General features: G+C 39.8%; 1 protein-coding gene across 1 annotated transcript; it reads right to left on the bottom strand.

Moving 5' to 3' along the window:
- Positions 1 to 329: 329 nt before the first annotated feature.
- Positions 330 to 10,911, bottom strand: LOC113579847 (cation channel sperm-associated auxiliary subunit beta-like). The gene is made up of 15 exons (XM_081721315.1): positions 9,897 to 10,911; positions 9,764 to 9,818; positions 8,430 to 8,566; positions 8,274 to 8,306; positions 8,082 to 8,148; positions 7,947 to 7,993; positions 7,197 to 7,349; positions 6,907 to 7,047; positions 6,661 to 6,805; positions 6,127 to 6,278; positions 4,384 to 4,547; positions 3,842 to 4,038; positions 1,425 to 1,748; positions 937 to 1,014; positions 330 to 452 (listed from the first exon to the last, which is right to left on the bottom strand). The coding sequence occupies exons 1-14, from the start codon at positions 10,020 to 10,022 to the stop codon at positions 983 to 985; spliced, it is 1,773 nt and encodes a 590-aa protein (XP_081577441.1). The 5' UTR covers positions 10,023 to 10,911; the 3' UTR covers positions 330 to 452; positions 937 to 982.
- Positions 10,912 to 11,086: the final 175 nt, after the last annotated feature.

An 11,086-nucleotide genomic window follows, 5' to 3' on the forward strand; every position in this document is an offset into this window, starting at 1 on the left:
TAAAAAAAGTGTGCAGCTTAGTTTTCATTTATGAGTTAGAGACTGGAGAGTAAACAGTTTTGAACCTTAGTTTATCAAACCCTTTTATAAAAAAATGTTTTTTCCCCATGACATGGTTTATTTAACAGACTACACTGCTTCCAATAGTATGCCCTGAGCCAAATCGGATGTGAAATAAAAAAATTAATAAATAAATAAATAAATAAATAAAAGCAAGCCTCAGGAGCTTTAGCCCTCCATATTGGGTTCCTCACCGAGAGATTGAAAAGCCGCTTGTTGCCCATGTGGTCAAGAGGGTCGCTGTGCAGCCAGTCATGATCACTGATGGGGTCCAGCGGCAGGTAGACGATGCTCACGCCTTCAGGGCCTGAGTTCTGCAGAGTAAAGGAGAAACTGGAGGAAGAGCAGAGCAGAGATGCCTCCGGGATGAACACTGTCACAATGGTCATGGCCTGCAACAGATCAGGAAAAAAGAAGACCACTGTTTAATAGAAACAGCAGCAAACTATCACTGATATTGCCTTGGGTCCTATGGTTAGGAAGGTATATATGTGGTAAAAAAAACAAAAAAACAACTGAAATCAAGAGTTTTACTACACCATAGCGTTAAAGAAAATTCAGAAAAGAAGGAAAGCCTAACAGGCGTTTTGTACCTCAAAGCTGCTTTTACCTACAGCAAATATCCAACTGAAATAAACTGACATTCAAATTCAAAATTCAAAACAGGTAATTTAACTCACATTTTCTTTATTATGTAGTTCTGGTACAGTGTCTAGTACAGCAGTAACAATGAGTTGTCACTGAGTGGAATTATGAAAGAAGACTACTACTGCTTAAGATGAAAAACATGTCAAGGCTCTATGCATGCAGTAATGCTGGGAGAAAAAGAAAGGTGTTGTCTCCAGTATATAAACCGATGGGTGAAAGAGACTGGACCTTCCTGCACAGGTGGTTGTACACACTGATGGTAACCACGTGGTTGTCAGAGATGTCCCACGAGTGCTTCAATGTGACCTGCATAGCAAATGGGTTGGTCTGAACCACTTTCATAAGCTTCTTGTGGACTGTGGGAAAAGCTAAAGAAACAGCTGCTTTAATCAGTCAGATGTACATACCCTCGCATAACTTGCATACATAAAAATGCAGACATACACACATGCACTGTATGTGCTTACTGTACATGCTGAAAAAATGTTACTACAGATACCTGGATCAATACATTAGTTTAGCATGTCATAAAAAATATTAAAAAGAACAGACATATCCATTAATTTCTCCTTAAAACCCTCATCAAATTTGCAAGATCTCTCTAGTTCACTCAAAGCAGCAGACTTTGCTGAACGGTGACTAGTTTGTATCACTGACAGATGCTTGAAATATAACTTCAAAGCATGCACATAGATACACCATTAACACATACTCACAGCGGTCAGTCTTGATGGCTTTGAATGTGTAATTAACCTTTGCAAGGACACCGACATGTATCATGGCATTTCTGCGCAGACCACTCATTGACTGCAGTATGTGGTGACATGGCCCCTCCCGCATGCCCCAGGCGTTCTCTCCTTTGGAGCTGACCAGGAGCCAGTCGCCTTCCTTGTGGGTGATGCTGGCAGGGATCAGGGCAGGCAGAGTGGCTACAGCTACAGCTTCACCGGGATCTACAATTCCCCTGATAAGGTAGCTACTAAAACGGGAAGCCACCACTGTCCTACCTAAATGTGCTAGGTCAAAACCTTGTGCAGGAGCTGGAGAAACAAAATATACACAAAATAATAACAATTAACATTTTATGACATATATATGTAGAAAGAGCACATTGAAACTCAAGCAACACTGTGACTCCAGCCACCAAAATTGATCCTTAGACAAACCCTTTTTTTTCTAAATCCCCACTCCATGTTATAGTAGTAAAAAAAATAAATAAATTCCCGACTTGCCCTCCGGGCGTTTTTTTCCCTTCAAGCTTGGGTCCTCTACTAGAGTCCTGGATGCTTGAGAGTCATGCATAGTACCTTAGCTGTTCCCAGGACTGCAATCTTCTGGACCGAGATCTCAGATGTTGTTCCTTGGATCCCTTGGAGCCATTTTCATGCTTTGGGGGTTATAGCCCCTAGTCCTCTGATTACCACAGGAACCACAGTTGCCTTCACCCTCCACATCTTTACTAGCTCTTCCTTCAGCCCATGGTATTTTTAAGCTTTTTGTCTTCCTTTTTCCTGATGTCGCTATCATTCAGGATTGCGACATCTATTCCTATGGCCATCTTCTGCTGTTTGTCCACCACTACTATATCGAGTTGGTTAGCCATTACCATCTTTTCTGTCTGTATCTGGAAGTCCCACAGGATCTTGGCACAGTAATTTTCCACCACCTTTGGCCTTAGATCTTGGAATTTCCAGCCCATACTCAGCACAGATGTTTCTGTGCATTATTCTAGCCACTTGGTTAAGGCATTCCATGTGCGCCCTGCCTGCTAGCATCTTGCATCCTGCTGTTATGTGCTGGATTGTCTTAGGGACATCTTTGCACAGCCTGCATCTGGGGTCCTGCCTGGTGTGGTAGATCCAAGCATCTGTTGACCTCGTGTTCAACACTTGCTCCTATGATGCCATGATTAGTGCCTCTGTGCTGTCTTTCAGTCCAGACTTTTCCAACCATTGGTAGGATTTCTCAATATCAAGCCACTTCAACTATCTGCTGGTGGTACATACCATGCAGAGGTTTTTACTCCCATGATGGTCCCTGCTGCTCCTCGGGTTTCTGTTGTCTGAGGTACTCTGACATGAAGGTACTCTGACTCTGATGTTCACTAGTCCTTGGCCCCCCACCTTCTTAATGTACAGTCTCAGAGTGCTGGATTTGTGATGAAACCCTCCATGCATTGTGAGGAATCAGTTCGTGTCAGTGGCTTCTAGCTCCTCCTTAGGCCAACTCATTATGCCTGTGGGGTATCTGATGACTGGCAGGGCATAGGTGTTGATAACCCAAATCTTGTTTCTCCTATTCAGCTGACTTCTCAGGACTTGCCTCACTCTTTACAGGTATTTGGCTGTAGTTGCTTTCCTTGTAGCATCTTCATGATGTCCATTTGCCTGTGGGAGTCCCAGGTACTTGTAGCTGCCTTCAACATCTGTTATATTACCTTCTGGTAGTGTGATCCCCTCTGTTCTAGCCACCTTCCATTTTTTTTGTAACCAAAAGACCACACTTATCCGGTCCGAATGACATTCTGATGTCGTTGCTGTACATCCTGATGAGATGCGTCCTGCCCCTCACCCTTCGGCATTTGGGCCATACGTTACAATATGGCATTGTGTAATTTCACAGGATTATTCAAAATTACCTTGACCACTTAACGTGAATGATATAACATGAATTACTAATGCCTATCAGCAGTTACTCATCCATAACGAAATTATAACATACAGTACCAGTCAAAAGTTTGAAAAGACCTACTCTTTGTTTATTTTTACTATTTTCTACATTTAGGGAAAAATAGAGAAGGTATCAAACCAGTGCAATAAAACGTGATTATGCTGTGATAAACACTAACATCTTAGATTCTTCAAAGGAACTGTCCCATCCTTTGATGACAGCTCTGCACACTTTTGGTGTTCTTTTAACCAGTTTCATGAGGAAGCCACCTATGATGCTTTTCCATCAGTATTAAACACATTCTCACATATCTATTTGCTGAGGGTGCATCTAAAATTGTGTGTAAACATAATCCATCAAATTAGAATGCCTTTACTACTATTAAAAACATACATTCAGTCATTCTGTCTAAACTTTTGATTGGTACTGTAAATTCAAGTGATTTCCAGCTGCTGTGTCTTACCTGTTCCATCTAACTGCAGAGAAACATTTAAGATCTGTGGATCTTTCCTCAACACCAGCAAGTCATTGCTTTGCATAGGCTCTGACATGATATCAACTCCCCTCACTGGCTTTAAGATCTCACCTAGAGCAACACTAGAAAAGCTTCTAAGAAAAGGTGTCTGAAAGACCTCTGTGATCAACACTTCACCACCCGCTCTGAAAAAGACACATGTTCCTTTATAAGATATTGCTCTCTGAAGCAGTGAAAGAAAAACAGGTGTTCCAACACTCCTGCAAAAACACTCTCATAAAATCCCTACATTTTTATATGAGACATGTTTATAATATGGGGCTCTCGATCTTGAAATAACTAAGTTGTAAGACACTATGTTGTAACAACTGTGCAACACTGTAAAAATTACAAGAATACCATTAATTATTAATAATTAATAAAGTGATTGTGTTGTCAAATACTGCTATCATTACTAATATTACCTTTATTAAGATTATTAAGATTATTTTTTGTTTTCCACAGTTACATTAAAAGCAACACAAGCTCACCTGAAGTAGACAACTTTTCCAACATGGCTACTAGAAAAATGGCTGGGCTGGGCAGTTACAGAGGTGTTTTGTGGAGCTTTGAGGTGGTCAAACTCATGCAGTATAACTGACTGCTGTGTGGTGTACTGAACAGCCAGGGCACTGTTAAAACCCATTTCATAACCCTGAAAATAGCCAGAAACAACCACACTCAACAATTATGGGGCTATCTTTAGGCAAGTTAACAGGTATAATGACATGGTAATGCTATGTCTGTAGGTGTTGAGCTGGCATGAGAATATCATACACAAGTGTTTTCATGTCAGTGTCACTGTTGGATTGAGAGTGATCTACCACAGCAGTCCTCTTGGTAGAAAAGTGTCATTAATGAAGACTTGGAGGATGGTTATCATAAACTGTGTAGCAATACAAATGGTGTCAAAGCTAGCTAGTAATTTAAATTATACAATATGTTAGCCAAAGAAACAGGAAATGCAAGATGTATATATAGCTAGGTAAGTAGCGATAGGTTAATTAAGTTAACTTGCTTGCTAGCTAGCTAGCTAAATGACAACAGGAACAATAACCTTAACCTTAGGGGTACAATCTTAGGTAACATCTCTCATCACTTTACTGACTACACGGGTGTCACGGTACGGCCCCTCCTCCCAAACGTCTCCCCGTGTGTGTGTGTGTGTGTGTTCGTCTGTATGGCCACGCCCACCCTGTGTTTAACACCTGGTCCTTATTGTGTCATCAGTGTGCATGTATATAAGTCTTGTGTCTAAGTATAGGTGGTGTCGATGTTTGAACCAGGTTAGTTCGCGAACCACGTTGTCGTCTTTGTTTCAAATAAATGTTTGTTGTGTTAGACATGGCTCGTCCCCGTATCCTGCTTTGCCTCCGCATGTCACAACGAGGAAAACAACTTTGGACATTTTGTGTTTAAAAATATGCATTCTTTAAATATTTTTGTTTTATTGTCTAATCATGTGTCTTATATTTCAGTGTGTTGTAAACTCTGTAGGTGATATCAATGTAAGGGAGGTCGATACGTTCAGCACAGGGTAATAAGCCCCTCTGCTTTATAGTGTAACACCAATTGGCCTTTAATGTAACTATTACTGCATTTTCGTCAGCCAATCACAAATACCTACAATTTTACATCACAATGGAATGAAAATGGCCCTTGCCATTTTTATGGACTTGCATGCATACATACAAGTTTAAGCACACACAACCTGGGGGAAATGGAGGTGATTATTTGGCATCCATTTATCATTTTTAGTTGCCTTAGAGTAGCATTAATATTGTCAAGTTCAATATTTCATGACTGACTGTACATTAAATGTTAAAACACATTTAAACAATGTCACTAAATTTGTGCCAGCTGGTGCAATCGGTACATTTTCAAATTATTGCAGGAGTTTGAAAGCTGCGCTCTTCAGGGTTTTTAGTGGAATAGCTTTTGAAAATGAATCTTAGTGGAATTCATTTTCTAAGAAATAAAATCTCATATGATCTTGCATTTACAGGGAACTTCACTTTTGATGCTTGAACTAGGACGTGAGGCCTAACGTCTGACCACATCCAGGAGAGTCCCTTTCATTTTGTCCAAAAGAGAGCCTTCTGTGCCAATGCAAGGTGTGCAGGGCACAAAAATACCAAAACACAAATTCCAATATTATATAGTAAAGGATTATACCTTTGCATGTGACAGTCTTTAAACATGAAGATAAAAACCTAAGCTGGTGCTTCACTGACCTCTATGAGTCTGGAGATGTTGATGGTCTTGTAGGAGAAGGTAATAGGGGCCTCAGGGTCCAGGCTCACCACTAGGAGAATGCCCATGTGATCACACAGCAGAAAGCTCTGCCTTTTCAGAGTCTCGTTTAGCCAGGTAAACCTGTCCAAACCTAAAGGGACACAGGGGGCAAACAGAGGACCAACAGGAAATAAAAATAAGTGGATATTCCTGTATTACTGTACACCATACAACAGTTATGAACTCTACCACTCAGAGGGTGGAGATGAAAACAGTGGAGTTATGAAAACAGTGTTCAGTGTATACCATCTTAGCCCTAAAAAATCTACTGTGGTCTCTTACATAAATAAATCGTCCTACTGAACAGCTTTTAATAGCACAAAAATGTTGTTTCTACGTGTTCAGCTAGCATTCTCCAGGTACTACACAGTTGCACTTAGCTAGAATTAGAGGTTTTGTGACCAATGATATTAGGACAAGAAAAGTAAACATCTCCGTTAGTAAAAGAAAGGGAGAAAGTAATTGAGACTTACCTGTTTTCATAAGGTATATATGTCCTTTGTTAGTGAGGAACACCACAACTCCTGTGAGAGTGCAACACAGAGCATCTGTGACCATCTCATCCTTCAAAGTGAAAATCTGCTTGAAAGTGGCACCCCTGTCTGAGGATGACCACACCTACGGAACACACACATACAGTCTTACAAAATTTAGGGTTACAGAACATCAAGCTGATTGCCTCATATGCTTCACTGGTTTATTGTTACTACACAGATAACCTCAGAGCCATAGACAAAGAGATGATTCGCCTGAAGAAAGATGCCCCTGGGCTTAAAGTCCAGCTGCACTGGTGGAAGCTTAGTCTGGTTAGTCAAACCACCTTCTTGCAGTCCAAACACTGACACCACAGCGCCATCTTTCTGTAAGAGTGTTACACATAAAATTAACCACACTGTCCAGCTAAATATTTGATCAAAATCATCATCTGAAACCTTTATTAAATCAATAAATTCTGCTCATCATAAAACATAATATGAATCAACTACGAAAAAAACACAGGTGACAGGACCTCAGTGTATGAGAGCAACAGGCCAGTATCTTGATAGCAGTCATATAAGAAGGACAGGTAGTGGTATTTGGTCATCATTTTTAGCTCGGTAGCAGAAGCATGGCAAATATACCAGTTCTTGAAAGGATACATACTATATACACACCAAGAATGCTGGAAAAAGAGCCCAATAAATGTGTAATAATTCATGCAAACTCAATATGGTAATGTTAGACAAAGATATATTCACATAGATCATTATATAGAAAAAAAACCCCCAGATACATTTAAAAATAGACAGATATTTTATCATTTCCTGAGGACAAGGGTGTAAAACTAATTCTGCAGCATAGTTTAGTGATTTTCCTGCTGAATCAAATTGAATCACGTATGTTTAATTAGGGGAATCAATAAACTGTGCTGACACACCTCTCCTATGGTTTACTACAACAAAATACAATAAATACAATTCCTACAACAGGTAACAGGATAACTGCAATAATGCAGTACTACTTGCTGCTGATAGGAATTAGGTTTAAATAAAGTTTTATATTGTTTTTGCATTCTGCAATTGTTATGCTAAAGTCATCAAAGCTAGAAAGTCTTCATGTAGAGAGTATTTCATCAACACCATTTTCTGAATCTGATCATTACTGGATATTAAGTATTCAAGATGGAAAGGATAACACATAAAATATTCAATTATAGCAGACAAATATCACAAATATTACAACAAACAGCCATACTAAAAAGATGCACGGTTTAACTTACGAGGTTGTTACCTTGTTCCTCATTTGAGATCAAACTGATGTAATCATCTAAAACAAGACACCACCACGTCATGTACAATAAAGAAACAGTGCAGGTAACAAACAAGCTGTGCAGTATGCACACAGAGGTACCTACCTGAGTAATACAAGTGATTTGTCACACACCGAGACGAGTACCACAGTGTGGTTGAGGAGTAGTCCACCTAAGCAAGATGTATAAAATATATATTTTAATATAAATTACAAGTACATTAGAACTTACCTTTCCCTGAGAAAAATACTGTAAATACACTATTTAACACACTATTTAATACACTAAGTAACTCACCTCTGCAAGGCCAGGAAGAAACAGCAATGTGAACTGTGAAGTAAAGGGTTATAGTAATAAAGATACAATGCAATGTCCATGGTGATGAAACAGAGACTGGAACTAGATTTACAGTGTAGGCTATCATATAATACTGTAGGTAAAGTGTAAGCATACGTTGATAGGCCCTGTGGCAGGGGTCAGCAGATCCTGACTGATAAAAAGTCCTCTGTTTGTGAGGAGCAACAGGTAGCAGTTCGTTAGCTTAAGGTCCACTACTGAAATCCCCTGGCAGCCAGATACATTCAGAGACACTGAGCAAAGCACAGAGGAGAAGAAGGCGGTCCAATAAGGAGACAGCTGCATAATATCATATCCACGAAATTTCCCACATTAAGAGGGAAAATTATTTTAAAATTTAAAAACAACTCAAACTTAATGTTGGCTGTGGAGCAGAGATGTGTGGGCATGTTCACCATTAATAAGCTTGCAAAGTGAAGTGGTTACATTAAACCACCGACTCTCGGATGTAAAGGCAGATCTTGTGACACTTAAAATAACCCCTGCAAAACAAATACTGTACTTCACTAACTTGGCTTTGTAAATAACAACTGGTTCAACCTGCTCACAGTTAACATTTGAAGTTACTGCCAAACAGCTACAGAGTCCCAGCAGAAAAAGCTTTACTTTTTATATTATGTCCATAAACACATTTGTGTGGAGGTTTTTGTCAGTCCATCACCTGTCTGTACACCAGAGATAAAGACGGGAGCCAGCAAAGCCACATCCCCAGCACAAGGACTCTGAGCTACCTTAAGCTTTATGATGTGCTGTGCTTGAGAAGCTATAACCTGGGCTGAGATCTCCTCCCCTATAGTCCATTGCAGAATGGGCTCTGAGGGAAGAACTCACTTTGAATTTCAAAAAACATGTCACCGACATTTGGGGCACGTTTTATAAGGACACTTCCTGACTTACCACTTTTTTAGGTACAGTTCTATAGCTGTACTTAATAGGCTGCCACTGCCATAAATGTTATACTGTAAATATTCACACACATACAAGGCTTTTAACCAAAGCAACATACACTTATCACTGACTACAACTTGAGCAATTGAAGGTTAAGCACCTTGCTCAGGGGCACAACAGTGGCAACTTGGATGTGGTGGGGCTTGAAGCAGCAGCCTTCCAATTACAAGTCAATTACCTTAACCACTGAGCTACCACTGCCCCATACAGCTATTGTCCTTAACAAAGTGGCAACTCAGTAGTAGATAGCAAATTGAAAGGTGGACGTAAGACCTAACCTCTGACCACATCCAGCAGAGTCCCCTTTATTGTGTCCAAAAGAGAGCCTTCTGTGCCAAGCACAGCTAAACCAGGAAACATGGTGAATTCCACATACCACTCATTCACTGGTGCTGCCGCTGGGAATGGAATAGGATTACAGACATACATATACAGCTGAAGGTAGCTAACTGTAGTACAGAAGAACCAAGAGTCCAAACCACCTGTGTTGATGGTTATATTACACCTTTGGATGGTGACACTCCAGGTTATCTCATCCTGAAAAAATACATATAACAAAAGTGTCAGCCAAAGAATGCCATGTATATTACTTAAAGATGTGTTGTCCCATCTCACCATATTTAAATTAAAGGGGAAGGTTAAAGTCTTGGTGGTGTTATACATAACAATAGTGAGACTTAGTCCCACTGAAGTATAAAGTTCCATCTTATTCATGTACTCCTGGGGAGAGGCTGCTGTCATATATAGTTTACAATCGACAACCTGAGAGGAAAGATTACAAATAATAAGCAGAACACATTACAAAAACACTTTTAATTACTCAAACCGGTGTGTGCTACCAGGTTTTTATAATATGAAGAATACTGGTTATACTGGGTTTTTTAGTAAAAATGTACAGATACAAGTGTTTTTACATCAGTGTCATTGTTGGATTGAGTGTTCTACCACAGCAGTCCTCTTGGCAGAAAATGGTCGTTAATGAAGACTCGGAGGGTGGTTATCATGAACTGTGTGGCAGCTCAAAAGGTGTTAAAACTAGCTAGCAATTTAAATTATACAATGCGATAGCCAAATGTGCAAGCTATATATAGGTTAGCTAAGCAGCTTGTTTGCTAGCTAGCAGCTAAATTAAATCAGGACAAAGAACCTCAACCCTTGTAGACGAAGCTTGGGTAACGTCCATTATCACTTTACTGACTACACGAGGAAAAAAAACACCCTATCCGAGAACTGTGGTAAAACAGGCTTTCTTCTGTGTCTAAAGACCATATGTAACGACATTCACGAAACCTACCAAATCGTCCAAGGATAAATACAAGCGAACCCTGTTACTTTCCTCAGAATTTCTAGTAGAACACTGAACAAACTTTTCCAGTTCGTCTGCTTTATATTCTGCAAGAAGAGAAACAGACTGATTTTTTTCTAGCGTTATCTAGTTAGTAATTCACTTCAAAGTGGTAAAACGCAATCTAGTTAGTAATTCGAAGTGTAAAACGCTTTTCAGTTGTTCTACAGATTTCATTTCAGATTAATTTGCTCAGCTACCTAGCTATCGTACATCTTGATAGCTGGCGATCGAGTTATACGCTAACCCTAGGTTAGTTAGCCAACTAGCTACCTGGTTAGATGGATTTACACCCACCTGACTCAAAAAGGCCTAGCGTGACCTTCAGCGCCGAGAAAGTACCATAAAAAATTAAAATTATTTTTGCCTGAACAGGGGAAAATCAAATAAATTAGTTCATTTGCTTGATTTGGCAGAAGCCTACTACTAACCGTCAAAACAAACAACGAGCCTGCTACTC

This window comes from Electrophorus electricus, chromosome 10 (assembly GCF_041902795.1).
Source record: "Electrophorus electricus isolate QZ-2024a chromosome 10, ASM4190279v1, whole genome shotgun sequence".
Taxonomy (NCBI): Eukaryota; Metazoa; Chordata; class Actinopteri; order Gymnotiformes; family Gymnotidae; genus Electrophorus; species Electrophorus electricus.

Coding starts and splice junctions, on each gene's coding strand:
- LOC113579847 (XM_081721315.1), bottom strand. CDS start 10,022: ATGACAGCAGCCTCTCCCCAGGAGTACATGAATAAGATGGAACTTTAT. Junction 7,048..7,196: donor TGTTGCTCTCATACACTGAG/GTCCTGTCACCT, acceptor ACACTCTTACAG/AAAGATGGCGCTGTGGTGTC. Junction 4,548..6,126: donor ACATCTCCAGACTCATAGAG/GTCAGTGAAGCA, acceptor GGCTATTTTCAG/GGTTATGAAATGGGTTTTAA.